Source organism: Spinacia oleracea, chromosome 4 (assembly GCF_020520425.1).
Source record: "Spinacia oleracea cultivar Varoflay chromosome 4, BTI_SOV_V1, whole genome shotgun sequence".
In the NCBI taxonomy this organism is placed as follows: domain Eukaryota; kingdom Viridiplantae; phylum Streptophyta; class Magnoliopsida; order Caryophyllales; family Amaranthaceae; genus Spinacia; species Spinacia oleracea.
This window is the reverse complement of record NC_079490.1, coordinates 173,868,309-173,884,549: the sequence shown is the minus strand read 5'-3', so window position 1 is coordinate 173,884,549 and position 16,241 is coordinate 173,868,309. Positions and strand designations below refer to the sequence as shown.

Below are 16,241 nucleotides of genomic sequence, written 5' to 3'. Positions count from 1 at the left end.
CCACTTTGTTCTGGGCCGTTCGATCAACGCCACACATGAAGCATCCCTTTGACACCTGCCCCACTAGTGCATGGTTCCAACGCCCCCTTTTGAAAAAAAAAAAGAGGGAAAACTTTCCAACTTCTGATACATGGAAACCCGCCCATTTATTCCTAAATGGACCGGGTCTGGGGGGCATGTTGTTTGGGCTCCCAATTGACTATCAATTGGGCCACTAAGTCCAAAGCCCAATGGCTCAATACAACAACATCAAACCCACAAGCACTACATTCCAAAAAAGGCTATTCAGCCACCAATCAAGGCCCAAGGCCCAAACAGTAACAAATGACCTATGGGCACATTTACTACTCAAACACTATAAATAAGCCGCCAAGGCACACACCCCAAGGTGCGTCCATTTCACGCTTTAAGACTACTCTTCTAGAGAACTTCTCTCTCTAGAATCCGAGCATTGTTCTAACTTAGGCATCGGAGGGGCTTTCCTCGGAAACACCCCCGAGGCTAGTAACTTGTTTATTGTGCAGGTTGATTTGGACACGACACATTCGAGCTAGCAAGATCTTCAATACACACAAAAGGGCCTTCATTCGAAGCCCATTGTTTCATCCACTTCAACACCGGAACACTTTTAAACTAAGCGATTGTGGACTTTTGTGAAATTAAGCTAATATTTTTGTTCTCGTGAAGGGAACACCTAAGTAATCAACTAATTATAGTATATAATTGAGACTAATGTCGAGTTATTACAAGAATCAATATGTATGTTTATTACTAATTAACAATGACCAATATTTACCAAATAATATGTGGCATGATTAGCTTCCGATAGACATATTAATATCCTAAAAATCAAAATGATCTAGAAGAACCTTGATGTCATTGACAATTTTTGAAGTTTCCACGGTATGAACCAAATTCCTTTGATACAGTTGACGACTAAAAGGTTGTCGCCTTTAATGTAAAGTTTTTTATTATCTTGAGTTTGTTGGCTTCCTGGCTACCCTGTTAAGTGTGAAAGCTTCCTCTATAAATGCTTGAGTGATGCCTAGATTATTAATGATTGCCTATTGTTGTCTCTGGTGATACTTTTTGTTGCTGCTGGAGAAGATTTGCAGGATATGTAGAAATTGAATTTGAAAGCTTCCGGTGGAGGAGGGAACCAACGAGCTAGGATAGGAGGAGATGGTTGAACGAGTGGAGAAGTGTGTGAAATGAAAGGGGTACCTTAAAGTTGATTAGAGTCAACTTGTAACGTGCTAAAGGAACTAGGTTTGTATCATTCAGTCGAAATATTCGTACTTAAAGTGTGCACACTAGCCTTTTGAAAATTTGACTTTCAAGTAACGTACTTTTATCCTTTTTAGATCTTATGGAATATTGTACGGATTATTAATTTTTTGACTTATGCTTATTTAACTCCGTGCATTAAATTGGATGTGCCAAACACAATCTATTAGCATTTTGGAATGGAATACATTTACTTTGTATAACTTAACTATGAGTACAAATTTTGAAGATTTAAAGTTCGTATCTACGATTTAGAGCTGATCATCATGGGCCCGGCCCGGCCCGACCCGAAAATTTGCGGGTTTTGGACAAAATATTTCGGCTTGAACTTTTTAAAAAATTGCGGGCATTGGACAACGTAAAACAACAATATTAGTTATAAATTTGGCCCGGCCCGTAAATGACTCGAAAAGCCCGCTAATTTTGATCCGAAATAGCGGGTTTTGGACTCCAAAAATTGGCCCGAAGCTTGGCCCGGCCTGGCCTTGACAGATTTCTATTCGTCCGGCCCGGGCCGCCATTTGATCAGGTTTACTACGATTATTTAACTTTTTGGGTCAGGTCAATTTCGGGTCAGGTCAACTTTCGAGTAGCAGTCATTGACTTCACGCTCTAAAAACACGTACGAGTACGTTGTACGTAGCATACGACTTGCTGGCTGACACATTCCAGCAAGGACTTTCTTCGCTTCCCTATCTGCTCAATTCAATTCAAACCGCTTTTCACAAACCTAGTTTCTCTCTCATGGCCGCTTAGACCAGACTTCAAACCCCCTGAAAAACCCAGAAAACACCCTATTCTTCAACTTCCCCTTGAAATAATGGGCGAAAATAACAAAAAGAAGAAGAAGAGAGGAGGTGCTAAACGAAGAATGACTGCTGAACAAACCTTGGCCTTGAAATCTGTAAATGAATGGGTGTGTTTGGCGCAACAATCTGGTAATAATAATGGTGATGAAGATATGGGAAAAGGGGATGATTTTCTACCAGAAACGATGCGTAGAGCTCAAGTCTGTGAGAAAGTTGTGTTTGATTTGCATTCTCATTCTATTTGTAGTGATGGCTATTTATCCCCTTCTGCTCTTGTTGAGAAAGCTCATCAAAATGGGGTCAGTTTTCTTTTCTTTTCTTCAAGAAATTATTTATTTTTTAATATTTATATTGACTTAATGCTGATTTTACAGTTTTGAATTAGTTTTGTGGTTGGGTTTTATATTTGATGATATTTGAAGATTGTATGTTTCGTTTGCATTTGGTTTTTGTTATGGTATACGGTTAGGAAAATGATATACGTAGACGTACGTGAAAAGGGGTATGTACAAGAGCGAAAAATAGAAACATTAAGCATTGAGGGGTCCTTTTGGTAGCCGTTAATAAACGGGTGGTAATGAAACTTTGTCTCAATTTGGTGTTTTTCTGAAATGTTATGAAGAAATTTTGAGTGAACTACGTGGTCATCGGAATGAATATTGATTTTCCTTACAAGTTGACCGGCTATCAAACGAAACGCGCCGTGATTATTATCGGTAGTATAGTACTATAAAATGTATATAGTGCTTAACTGTTTCAATGAACACAATGTGTTTGAGTATTGAGAGAGAGGAAAAGGGGTGTGCCTTGAATAAGGAATTGGAATAGTATTATGATGATTTGACTAACTATTAGATAGCTAACCGTTAAAGGAGTTCGCGGTTATCCCTTATGTCCCTGAATGTTGGTAAAAGTTCCTAAATTTAGTGGTTCCATAGCCTAGTTGAAGTTAGAAGATGCGAAGTATAAGACTGTAAGATGGGTGGTAGTAATGAATGATACATATCTGAGAATGCAGAGATGTTTCTCCTGTCACTTTGTTAATTATAGGGGAGCCTTAGTTTGTGTTTCGTGAAGTTGAACTTTCCAATGTTTCTGTATGATCATCTTGCTCTAGTCAAATAATGTAGCCGTGTGGAATCTGTGGATACATGTAATTTTTTTTTTGCTTTAAAAGGGAATTGCCTGTGTGGTTCACTCACTCAATTCAGGCTGTGTAAATGACTGTAGAAGTTAATCTTACCTGATCATGTAAACGAGGAATCTGCCCCCCATTAATTCTGCAAAACCACTTGGTGAATTGGTGGAAAAGAGGATAGATGATGTGAAGCCGCTTCTTTCTTGATGAGTCAGGTCTCTCCCATATTTGCGAATTTGATCTTTTGTATCAATATAGCTCAAGCATTCTATATATATATATGAGATAGAATCAATAGCAATCATTCATGAATGAGCCGTGATATTCAAAGTTGTATTGGAAAATGCTTTGTTTTGTTTTCATGTCATGATCTATTCTGAGGTTCTGGGCGTCATATGTAATTATTTGTAAGCAGTTCATATCTTATAGCTTTCTTATGACTCTGGATTTACAAACACCCAATGTAGCCATTAATAAGAGATGCAGTGAGATTGGTTCATAGCATTTCTTTAATATCTGTAAGTCATTAATATAGTCATATAGAATCCTTAAGGTTCTTTTATGATCAGAATCGATCCATCTTTTTGTAGCCTGGTCCTGTATCCCTTTGTGTTTCCCTTTCTGATCTATACAAGCAAGCTAAGTTCTTAATTCTTCTAATTAAGTGATTCAGCATTAAAACTATTGTTTTCATATTTGATAAGATGTGTGATTTATATCGCTGTAATGTCTTCAGAACAGGTGAAAGTTCTTGCTCTGACTGATCATGATACAATGTCTGGTATCCCTGAGGCCTTGGAAGCTGCCTGTAGATTTGGTATCAAGATTATTCCAGGTGTTGAGATCAGTACTGTTTTCTCTACAAGGCAAGTACTTCAATTCTTTTTGCTAATAATAAATGCTAGCTGGAAATCTTGGAATTCTTTTTCAATACTGTTATGATTAAGAAACTACAAGTTGCAGTCATCCTTTGGAATGAATAGCGTAGTACGGAGTATACTATCTCTGTTAATTACATTGCTATTTAAAAGAACACGTATTTAAGTAAACATGATAAGCATATAACCTTATGACACATCAACATTGATTATGGTTAATTGAATTGATGAACAGAGATTCTGAATTTGAAGAACCAGTTCACATCCTTGCGTATTATAGCAGCTGTGGACCAGAAAGATTTGACGAGTTTGATCAATTTTTGACCAACATAAGGGATGGACGTTATGTTCGTGCGAAAAATATGCTCTCAAAACTTAATCAACTCAAAAAACCTGTGAAGTGGGAACATGTCATTAAAATTGCAGGCAATGGAGTTGCTCCTGGGAGACTGCATGTAGCTCGTGCTTTGTTGGAAGCTGGCCATGTTGAGGATCTTAAACAAGCATTTGACCGATATCTTTATGACGGAGGACCTGCTTATTCTAAGTAATAATATCTGAATTCAATGGTGACTATTCCTTAATCATGCATGTTTTGATTAATGGACAATACTTAGTGTCTGTCTTTCTTGGATGCAGGGGAAGTGAGCCTGCTTCTGAAGAAGCTGTACAAATGATATGTAAAACTGGGGGAATAGCTGTTTTGGCACATCCATGGGCATTCAAAAATGCACTTCCAGTAGTCAGCAGATTAAAACAGGCAGGTCTGCATGGAATAGAAGTTTATAGAAGTGATGGTAAACTTTCAGGTAGGTGATCTTGATCTAGCAGTTCCTGTACTACTGTTGCCTTCTGAATGACTTCATCATAAAAAGCAATGATCAACCTTAGATTATACTTATTATGAATTCATGCTGATTGTCTTTCTTCCTGAAACAGTGTACAATGACCTTGCCGATGCTTATGGCCTTTTAAAGATGGGAGGTTCAGATTATCACGGAAGAGGTGGACGTTTTGAATCTTCTCTTGGAAGTGTTAGCCTTCCTGTGTTGGCTGCCCATGATTTTCTGAAGATAGCTCGACCAATTTGGCGTGATGCCATAAGAAATATTTTGGAGCAATATATTGAAGACCCTTCTGAGCTAAATCTTAATCATATCACCAGATTTGGAATTAAAAGGATTTCTACCAGTAATCGTGCCAAAGATGTAATTAACAATTACTTGCGCCTGTGGCTGACTAGAGAAGAGGTGCAGCATGCAGATTTTGAAGCCACCATGTTAAAGCTTTGTGATATTGCAGTAAACTGAGAAGTCACGTTATCCTTTGTTTTTACTTCATTTTAATTATAGGGCATCTTTAGTTAGAGATTAATGCACATTGTAGTTTGCACTATTGCTCTTCCCAGCTACAGCTTTGAATTTCAGTTATTTTTCTGCGGTCTTATGCATAAGCTAGTCTCATAGGAGATGTACTCCCATCAACTGATTACGGAGTATCATTCTCGTGTTTTTGTGGTGCAAATGAGCATTGATTCATTGTATTGTGAACGCACAGTTAATATAATGGTCTGTGGCTCTTTCCTTTCAGCCTTATTACGTAATGTAAGCTCATTTTCATTTCGTCTTACCTTTCAAAAACAGGACAAACAACACGCGAACTTGCCTCAATGATTTGTACTTCATAGACCATATATAACATTGTAGTAGTACATAAAGGTTCACCCAACTCGTATGCCTGATGGTAAACTGTAAGTGTATAAAACTTCGCCCAAAAATAACAATGACTAACATCAATGTGTCTACATAACCTACATGTCAATACTCTTGCAACTGATCTCAACAAATTGGAGCGACATTTGTGGTAATAGGAACTTCTGGGCATATGTACATCAACCAATTACATACTTTTGACAAAATTGAATGACAAATTGCGCAACAGCAAATCTATAATCAAGTAAGTCTATTAACCAAAAATGTCCAACACGCCATAAGTCAACCAGCCACCGAGTCACTGATCTAGTACAACCCTCTCCGTTAATTTCATGCCAGGAAAGTCGAGGGTAGAAGAGCACGTAATCAAATGGGAGTTGGAACACTTTCTGCTTTAGCTACAACTCAACCACATTTCTTCTACAGTGTCTTTTTCATAGCCTTACGGCCATGATAAACAAAGGAATCTACTATCCCTGCGACTGTGAAGGTACCTGACAAAGATCTCATTTTTCAGTACTTTTTTTACAAGTTCAACAAGTAGAACCAAAGCAGAAACAAAATAGGGAAATCACAGATGATGATATCATGCAATCAAGATCCATAAAAAAGTTGAGCAAAATCATTTTAAAGGTTAAAAAGATGGATAGCATTTTCATATGTAAAGAGGGGACAGACGTGCAATTAAAGAGACGTAGGAAGAGGTGTACCTCCAACTATTGCACAGACATTAGTCATCAAGTGCAAAAAGGACATATGCTTCTCCGTGAAGTTAACCTGAAATATTACAACAATAAAAAAATCAACTGCCAAATTTTCTATATTGTTTGTGTTCTTATTTGCAGAAAGAAAGAAGAGTCCAGTAAGGCCAAGTACTCAAAAATCCCTATTATATACTATGTACTTCGTAAAAGTGTAAAGGAAAAATGTTCTCATTTTTTAAAAGGGACAAGAATTTTAAGATAAGCTGTTAAAGACTACACGTAAAAATAAAGAGTTCAAAGTTCATGTAGAACCACAGCTTCCATGTTAGACAAAGAAACGGACCTTGACTGGAGAAAGATCATAAAAGAAGAAAACCCCAGGTATAGTCCGAAAGCGTCCTGGTTCTGCATTCTTAAAGTGCTCTGTCACAGAAAACTGCGCAAAACCATCACTCACATGAGATTATGAGATAAGGAATTGAAAATGCCTTGACAATTGGAAAACAGTACTGTTGTGGACTATGTACCTGATTAGACTGGATAGAACGTTTTCTTGCGTCAGTGTATATTGTTGGCACGACCTAAAAAGAAGAGAATTCAATGACATCCTCGGAAACATGCAACAAAAGCAAGGCTAATCTTAATACCATACGATCCAAATATATGGTATGTGTTTTCAAAAAACACAATAGAAGATAGAATTCGGAAAAAGGAAAAAAGAATAACAGACCAGTAGAAGAGAGAGAGAGAAGAATAATGCAACTATGGAGCAAACCTTAAGAAAATACTGATATGATCCACTTGCCGTCTCTTGTAAAAACTGCACCCTGAAAATTAATATTATTTATGTAACTAGACAAAATACATTGATACAAACCCCGAAATTCAAGAACCGCTCAAGATCTCAAAATCCGCAGAACATAAGTGGGTCTAAGTAGTAAAATGGGTATGTGCCATAGAAATATTATTAAAAGAAAATCCTTTTGTGCAGAAAGAAAAAGGTACTGATACTACAGTACATACATAATCATCTTGAAGTGTTGATATTTTGACAATACTTTTAGTTCCCTAGAAATGTAGAAAGACTTGTCAGGAGCAATTTACAAAGTTTAATGTTATCATTCAGAAATTTTAAAAAATACCCTTTCCAAATTCTCCAATTTTTAGAATCTATACAAGAGAAACAAAAGTACGAAGGGAATGTGGGCTTAACATGGTCTTTTTAATAAATTTAGGGGCACTTTAGGGCAATGTGTGGGTCACCAAAAGGATGCCTGAGTCCAGGAGTTAAGAGAAATAATTTTTTGAAAATCTACTCCAGCTTGCTTTTAAATTTCTTCTTGGGCATCTAAAATCTTACAAGTAGACTCGCAAGTTACAACCTCCCCTGCAATATTAAACTTGGTGTCAATCTTAGCCCAGATAACCCTGGATGACTTCAATTGGAAAATTCGAGTGCCGCTGACAACACAATATCGGCTCTTTAGATGATTCCAGAGGGATTTTGCGTCATCGAAGTCTCTACTGTTGATCGAATTTTAGGTTCTAGACCCAGGGGGAAGGGAGGTTTTTGAGACTTGAGAGTCAGGAGCCACACCCTCCAATTTTTTTGAGATTCTCCAACAAAGTAATAAAGAGGTCTCCAAGCACGAGTTTGGCATTTGTCAGTCAATCAACAAGTGTTGCATCTGTTTTATACTCATAGACCCATGGATAACAGAATGATATTTGAAGCTCAACATCTACAAAGGTCCCTGGCTGAAGTAACCTCTGAGAATTCGAGGGATAGTTTATGGTTAACTAATGTAACACTTATAACTCACAAAAAAAAATGATAATCCTAATTCCTAAACTAGCTTTTCGGACACCTCTAACACCAATGCGGAATGTCTAAAAGGATCAGCAGAAAATGCTTACACACCTTGTATACGTACTAAAAAAACAGAATAAAATGAGTTTCTTTGGTCTCATATGGTTTATAGTTTTGAGCTCAACTTCGGTAGAAAAGAACTAGGACAAAAAAACTATAGAAGTTACTAAGTAACTTTTAGTGATTAAATATTAATTAAGAACTAGGCAATAGTGGGAAGTGACGGCTAATATCATTTTCCCCATTCGGTGTTTACCAAGTTGACGCCTTGACGGCTCTTTTATTTCTCTTACTTCTCCGCAAACGGTTCCTTATAACGGTTCATGTTAGCCAAACATTTTGGGACTAAGGCTTGGCTGTTGTTGTAGTGTTTACCTAGTTGACCTTATCACAAAGATGAGAAAAGTGGATAAGAACCTATGGAAATAGATTTTTGTGAAATGATGCATTAAATACCCAGGAAAAGAACTGTTAACTCGAACATCCATCTTGGAACATTCCAAGAAGGAAAGAAAAACAAACATTATGAAAAGGAATAAGTAATGACAATGAGAAAAAACAATACTCTGCAAAGAAACTGCAAAAAAAAAACTCTTAGGGGATTCACATTGCATGGATCAACACATTAAGGCGACAGGTATGATCAACATCATTAATTTATTATGGGCTTCCTCCTCTTTAGGTCATTTTTCAGGAATATCGGATCTTGTTTTTCCAACTTGTAAAATTAGAGTAAGATAAAGAATTACCCGTTCAGGGGGTTCACAACGCCAGGAAAATAGTCTCCAAAAGCTAACTTGTTGATCCTATGACTTATCTGTCATGAACCACAAAGAACTGAACTAAGTCTCAGAGCACAAAAGGATAACACTTACATTAAATATAAGCAAAATTTTAATATCAGAACTCACATTGTAGTTGTCCGTTTGAATTGCAAATAAATCACTGACATGAAATTCTGACAGATGGAAGGTCTTCCCAGGAATAAAATGAAACGCCCCTGCCACTTTATTAACTTCCAGAAATCCATTAATATTGCATCCTTCACCTTTTTCCTCGTGGACCTTTTGAAAGAACCCTTCCCTTTCACACTGCTCAAGAGAGAAAAGAAATAAGTCAGGAGGGGGGAGTATCTGTAAGTGGAGTTAACGCAAGCCACAGATAAATTCATCTGAACATGATGAGCACATTCAACATGCAATGAAATAGAACAAGAATTTGAAACATAAGCAGCAGATATTTCATGGAACTTATTAGATGTTGAATACTCCAGGTCACCTCACGATATATTTCCAAAACTTAATACATCAAGTTGTGCCAAAAATCTGGATTTCCCTACACCGACAGCAGGATCAACTATGTGTGGCTGGTGTTGTAACTGACAAGGGAAGCACATACTCTTTTCGGTGTAGATATCCTTTCAACTTAATAGAGAATATAAGTAGCAATGTCATTTATATGCAATATAATTGCATTTAAGACAAAGTTGAAGAACTCAATCAGTAGCTCTATTACACTTAATCCTGCAGGCTGCAGCTGTTAGCTTTGTATGCAACAACATTCAACAATAACGAAAACCTGAGAATTTTTACTCCTAGCCAAATTCTTTAGGGCAGTTTTATTATCCCAGACATCGTATTTCTATCCATAACAACCGACACTTGTTCAACTATTCAAGTTCGTGAACAGATTCTAACCTGATCAATCAAGTCCATATTTGTCAATGCCCAGCCATTCTTACTGTATGCATCACGAACTTCTTCACAAGAGTTGCAACATTGATCATCGGACTGCAGAAGAAATGGAAATTATGGAGCGAAAAAGGCACTGAAAGCAAAAATGCACTTTATAAACATGTAAAAAAATCACTCCCCCACCCAGTCTCTCTTTTTCAATAGATGGACAAGGAAGAAGCCATTTGATCATTCCTACAGATTAAAAATGCTTTAGGCCACCTTTTACATAGAAATAACCTAACATGAACACAAGTATACACTTGAAGGTGGCTACAACTGAATTTACCCCAGATCCCCCATTAAAAAAGGTCATGGATTAAGCAAACTTAGAGGATACTAGATGCTATATGCTAATATAATACTTTGTGTTTATGACAGAAACCTCTTAACACCATTTCTTAGTAGAGCAGTAAGGAACATGATGCCATGTAATCAGCAGCATTCAGGAAATGCACCCATGCTGAAAAAAATATTGTGAAGCTCTTCTTTGTAACATTGTAGGGTAGAAATTCAGCTAAAATGAGATTTAGCTGCCAGTCTGCCACAAACAATACAAAAACTAACAGATGCATCAAGATTCAAGAGGGGGTCTAGTGAAGCATATATCAGTTTGCCATTGATGTATTGCAAGCTATTCTAATGTTGCCTAACATGTTCTGGAACCAAGGTTTAGAACTTTAGATAAGCAATAGATGACCTCACACTCTCCTTGTACCTCATGCCATGGCTCGCTGTAACACAGAGTACATGAACAATGAAGACTAGACAAAGGTGGGACTAAGGTTTCTTTCAGGCTACAAAGTTGCATAACAGGCAGTTTCACACTTTCACCCTCACAAGTAGAATAATCCAAGTAGAGAAACTAAGAATTTAAAGCCCTGCAGGTTCATTAGATTAGCCATATGAATGATATTGTGTGCACCAGTGTTGGTAGACAAGGAAAACTACCGTTTCTGCTCCATAACATGAACCACAGTATGTCTCATTGTGTTCAAGCCTGCCACCATGCTTCTGTAAAGGCTTTGCAATCTACAGGTAAAAGCAATAGAGTTAATGGAGCTTCCACTAAGAAATAATGAGATTCCCTCTTTGTTAGCTAAATAAGTGATAGAAGACTTTATTTTCAAATGCACATATCGTTGACTCGTTGAGACTATTGACCCATTATAAGAAAGAAGAAGTTAAGAATCTGAAAAGTTGCAATCTGAAATAATCATGTAGAAGTGTTCATCTATAACTTCTTGGAAAATTAAGATAATTTTTTTGAAACTTTAAAGAAAATAGTAATAAAAGATACATCTTAGAGGCTGCAAAAAATATAAAAAAACAAATACAACTGCGACAGTTTAGCAGGTGAAAGGGAGTAAAATTACGTGGAGGAAACATAAATAAGATGTTAACCAAAAAACAAGGAATTTATTATTTCATCACTAATGTGCAAGTATGCAACGAGACAAAATAAACTTTTCCCTCATAAACTATGCAACAACCTACTAAACTAAAAAATAATTGTCAATCAGCATAACAACGCAACATAAAGATATTCATCAATACCCATTATCAAAGAACTTGTTAGTCCCACATACCGAAGAAACCCCTGAAACACATACATATCATGCAATCCACATGAGTACATCCAATTATAATATTTGAACAAAGACAGTTCGGTGGTAAAATCTTCTTTCTTTGACTCCCAATATAGCACCCTGATATTCCTCCATAGAATTTTCTTATCTATAATCCGAATGGATGACTTTTGGCCTCATAAGATGTCCATTTCTGATGGAGCCAAATATTCATTTGTTCTTTTAGCTTTGGGATATAATGGAGTAAATCAAAATGGCTCTCAAACCTAACGATAATGAAGCATTTGTTCATTTGTTCTTTTAGCCATGGGATATAATGGGGTAACGATAATGAATGGACGGTCCACCTAACCCTTCTAAGTTCTAAGACAAAGCCGGCACCATAATAATCCAAGCACTTCCTTTTTTCTAATTCTATGTCTTGGATACTTGGCCATAAAATCCTTTCGGAAGAGAAAGTTTAAGGCTCTTTCTACTCTAGCTTTATTTCTAAGACCCATGGCTTATCTTTATTCAATTATTCAGGATATATGAAAAGAAGTCTATCTTCTTTTTATTTTGGGTTTCATGTACTAGCTACTGTATTCCTGTTTTATAAATTATTTTAGAAAACAATACTGTATATATGTTTGACTGCCTGTTGTGTGTACATGTTGATATCTTTTAACCCATATTCAAATTTTAGACCTTCAAACTACTTCAGAATGCCCCTTCAATATGAAGTTGAGAATATGTAACACAAATGAGCAAACCTTTTGCCATTAACTTTAACTGCAAAGTACTAATGCAGTAATGTGTTCCACGAGATAATGGCAAAATTGTATAATATGACACCTGAAAATAAACATTCATAAAACTGAAAGTGGCTGAAACTCACTGAATACTTCCTTACTTTTGAAGGAAGAAAAATAAGAAAAGCATGGCCTCTTATCTAACCTTTGGCGCTCCAATGCCATCTCGCCTAGTATCAACCACGTTCCCATGAGCATCAACTCTTGTTTTGACAATGTCATGTCTCTACAAGTAGCAAAACAAAAAAATACAATCAGAAACACAATGAATAAATAAGGCAGAAAAAGCATGTCTCTTCAGTCACATACTATGTCAAAATGCCGTTCTCCACTGATGTCTTCAGCATCAATACTGAGAATTGTGCAAGGAACTTCCGGAAAAGTAACATCAAACTGCAATTAACAAGAAAAGGACAAGCATCAAAAAATGAATACTGAATCCAGAAGGAGATACAAAATTTTCATTGAGCCAATGTAAAGTGTAAACAACAAACAAAAGTTCAGTGAAGATCAAAAAAGGATCTAAATGCCTTGTGCAAAAATATTCTATGTTAATGCTACACTTATGGGTTAACGCAAGAAAATAAAGTAATAAATTAATAAAATAGAAGATTAGGGAAGCAAATGACAGAAAGTGTTGACATAAGCCAGACATGAGATGGAAAATGCAAGCGAGAAAATCTGAAGCGTTACAAATTGCAATTAGATAGGCAAACGGAATATACTGACATTGATGCGAAGATTTCCCCCTCTAGAAGTATCCACTAAAAGTGTTGTTTCTGTGACAGTATGCAGATATGAATCTGCAGACGAAGAAGCATGCAGTACAAGTGGTAAGTGATCCAAATGAACACATGAATATTACACGAATACCAAGGTTCAGACTCCAAAAATTTAATCTAGTATACTATAGACACAAAGGTCACATATTGCAACTGGAAGCACAAAACTTTTGACCAATTAGTCAGATACCACAATCACATATCCATGGTAATCATTCTTAGTTTACATCAAGCAGATAATCATCAAAGTTGAACCAAATAAAGATGGGACCTAAATTCCAAACCAAGTAGATGATGTTGATCATCATAGTCACTGTCGTCATGATTTGGACACCTAAAGTAGGAAGTAATGCACTGTCTTCAATTACAACATTATAAAATGATAAATGTTGTCTGGACAAAATTCTGTGATCAGTCCAAACTTGTAAGAAAAACTAAAGAGAACTTCCAACAATAAAATCCAAATTGCATAAAGAAATTATATTTGGTGACTGGTGTGAACAAGTATATGAGACTGAAAACATATAAATGAACTGCAACAACATACCATTGTAATAGAAACCTCAAACTACATAGTATCCTAGTACTGCCACTATTCACCTATTCTTGAGGGGCAAATGAATAGGAACTAATGGTCCAATTTTTATTGTAATAGTTCCTAATGGTCCAATTAAGCACAACTGGTTCTCTCATCAGCTCCCCGGCTTAGATTTTCTCATAACATGATGCTCCTACCAACACCACGCCTCAATGTTATCCCAAAGCTTCGAAGTTCTAACATATACTACGGGAATCCCAAATGCTCTTATAATAATTATTATTATCATTACTCAATGCCACAATTGAAGCCCCGACCTAGTTGCTGTACCCATTAGACCCTTGATTTGAAGACACTAACACCAAAAATTCCATCTGGATTTCGACTTCGATAATCCAAAGCTAAATATATTCTCGATAATCACTCTCTTAGCTCTATTAGTCATCTTTGGATTCAAATGTTCTAACCCTAATCACACACAAACATGGGCATTAGGCTATTAGCACATATGTTGAGACTGATTTACCTGTAACTCTTTCAATCAAATTCTAACACCCCCAATTCTAACTAACTCTGATCAATATGTCAAAATTCCCCCCCACCCTCTTCCCACCTAACAGAATATTTGTAAAATACTTAATTATCAATTTTCTTCTCAAATAAAAAACAACCCCAAAAAGAAATTAAAAACTAAAAACAATTAAAAAAAATGTTTAAAGAGAGAAAGAGGTATACTGAGCTCAAACAAGAAGAGGAAAAACATGATGACGGCGGAGATAACGGTGACGACACCGCCTGAGAAAGTTCTGTTGTAGAAATCTTCATTGATTTTAGGGTACGCGTCCAAATCTCGAAGCTTTTGAGATATGAAATTCTGCATTTTCCAGAATTTACCCACCTAATTTTTTTACAAAATTAATTAATTTCTCCAAAATTCCTAATAATTGGCCCCAATAAAAGATTTCAATTTCCCACCAAAATCTCTGTAAGAAAAAATTCGAGGAGAGATGGGTGCTTGGGAAAGAATGGAGGGAAAGGAAACGTAGGCCGGAATCTCGGAATTGTATTAAAAAATGCAAAGAGAATGATTGTCTAATTTATTTATTTTTCTTCTTAAAAAAATTAAATTATTAATTAACTGATGTGAAATTATTTAATCTTTACAATAGAAATCAAAATCAACAAATATAAAATGTAAAATCAAATGGAAAAGGATGATGGCATGATGGATATTGTAAGTTTTTGTTTGGCTCACTATCAAAAATCCAATTATTACTCCGTAGTATTTTTGATTTTATTGGTCACCGGTTACCACGATATATCCGGGCCATCCGATTATTCACGTAGGTGTCCAAGCCAATATGTATGATTAGCAATGAGAATTCACAAAATAATTGTATTTTGAGATTAAAAACATATCAAGTAGCTTTTTTTATGCACCTTATTTTCAAAAGATATTACTTTATATATTTTTTTTGTTTGAGGAGAATTACTTTATTTTTATAAAATCAAATTAGATAGGACACTGTTGCCAAATACTCGTATCTTAAACCAACTCTTGATAGAAGTTTCTAAAATTAAGATACTTAACAAATATTCATCATTACGAACCTTTATAAGATCCTCCTCTAAATATTCTAGAGGAGTAGACGCTTTGATAAGTGTCCAAAGTAAGAAAATATTTACCACGAGTTCTTACTATTATATACTCCTTATTTCTATCATGTTGTATCTTGTAGATTCGTTTCGATCTATATTTTTAAAATTTCATAAGTTAGTTCATGTAAAATGGGACACTTAGCAATTAAACATTGCCCATATAAGTAGTGATCGAATGTCAAAAATATTTAGGAACTGAGATAGTAAATTCGTTGTATATAAATAGAGTCAAAGTTTCGACAAATAAAAGTACAAAGTACTCATTTCGTATTTTTTTAGGAGTCACATATTCATCGACACAAGTACTAAGAAATAACTAGTTTTTTGGCCCGTTCGACGAACGGGCTGGTTATATGTTGGTCGGGTAATGGAATTTAGAAGTTATGTTGTTCTTAAGTAGGTGTTAGAAGGTGTTTAAACCAAATGACAATAATTAAACTTTTAACATATGAAGTCTTGTCTTTTTAATCATTACATTTTTCTACTTATGTTCATCTTCTCTAAAAAAATAGATCCACCTTAAATCACTTATTACCACCAATAATAATCATTTGTACAAAGACCAAACAAATTTGCAACTGTTACAGTTTACGACTATACTCATATTATCCAATTAAGGGAAAGACTTAACAAAGTCTAACTATTGAACTATACTGACAAAACTTTTCTTATAGAAGAACTAAAACTAATTGTAAGTTCCCCTAACAACAAAAATATACAAATAAAATCCACCAAGTCTCAAAATGTCGAT

General features: G+C 35.8%; 2 protein-coding genes across 3 annotated transcripts; one reads left to right on the top strand and one right to left on the bottom strand.

Annotated features, from left to right (window-relative positions):
• Positions 1-1,941: 1,941 nt before the first annotated feature.
• Positions 1,942-5,701, top strand: LOC110799195 (uncharacterized). Its single transcript, XM_022004416.2, has 5 exons — positions 1,942-2,395; positions 3,976-4,100; positions 4,348-4,659; positions 4,752-4,921; positions 5,052-5,701. Exons 1-5 carry the CDS (start codon positions 2,108-2,110, stop codon positions 5,420-5,422), a joined length of 1,266 nt encoding a protein of 421 aa, XP_021860108.1. The 5' UTR covers positions 1,942-2,107; the 3' UTR covers positions 5,423-5,701.
• A 72-nt stretch (positions 5,702-5,773) lies between these two features.
• Positions 5,774-15,093, bottom strand: LOC110799191 (uncharacterized). 2 transcript variants are annotated; one of them, XM_022004411.2, is made up of 13 exons: positions 14,567-15,093; positions 13,241-13,314; positions 12,821-12,904; positions 12,657-12,737; positions 11,083-11,163; positions 10,096-10,188; positions 9,310-9,489; positions 9,148-9,215; positions 7,304-7,355; positions 7,056-7,109; positions 6,872-6,964; positions 6,535-6,601; positions 5,851-6,318 (listed from the first exon to the last, which is right to left on the bottom strand). In XM_022004411.2, the coding sequence occupies exons 1-13, from the start codon at positions 14,709-14,711 to the stop codon at positions 6,245-6,247; spliced, it is 1,146 nt and encodes a 381-aa protein (XP_021860103.1). In that variant the 5' UTR covers positions 14,712-15,093; the 3' UTR covers positions 5,851-6,244. The 2 variants fall into 2 exon arrangements, with proteins under 2 accessions (XP_056698917.1, XP_021860103.1); XM_056842939.1 differs by lacking the exon at positions 13,241-13,314 and having other exon boundaries at positions 5,774-6,318; positions 14,567-14,991.
• Between the last annotated feature and the right edge of the window lie 1,148 nt (positions 15,094-16,241).

Bases quoted from the DNA above. Each gene is read 5' to 3' on its own strand.
- LOC110799195 (XM_022004416.2), top strand. From the start codon at position 2,108: ATGGGCGAAAATAACAAAAAGAAGAAGAAGAGAGGAGGTGCTAAACGA. The intron at 2,396-3,975 runs GTCAGTTTTCTT...TCTTCAGAACAG, and splicing joins AGAAAGCTCATCAAAATGGG to GTGAAAGTTCTTGCTCTGAC. The intron at 4,101-4,347 runs GCAAGTACTTCA...ATTGATGAACAG, and splicing joins AGTACTGTTTTCTCTACAAG to AGATTCTGAATTTGAAGAAC.
- LOC110799191 (XM_022004411.2), bottom strand. From the start codon at position 14,711: ATGCAGAATTTCATATCTCAAAAGCTTCGAGATTTGGACGCGTACCCT. The intron at 10,189-11,082 runs GTAGTTTTCCTT...TTTCTTCTGCAG, and splicing joins CATGTTATGGAGCAGAAACG to TCCGATGATCAATGTTGCAA. The intron at 6,965-7,055 runs GTACATAGTCCA...GGTTTTGCGCAG, and splicing joins GTTCTATCCAGTCTAATCAG to TTTTCTGTGACAGAGCACTT.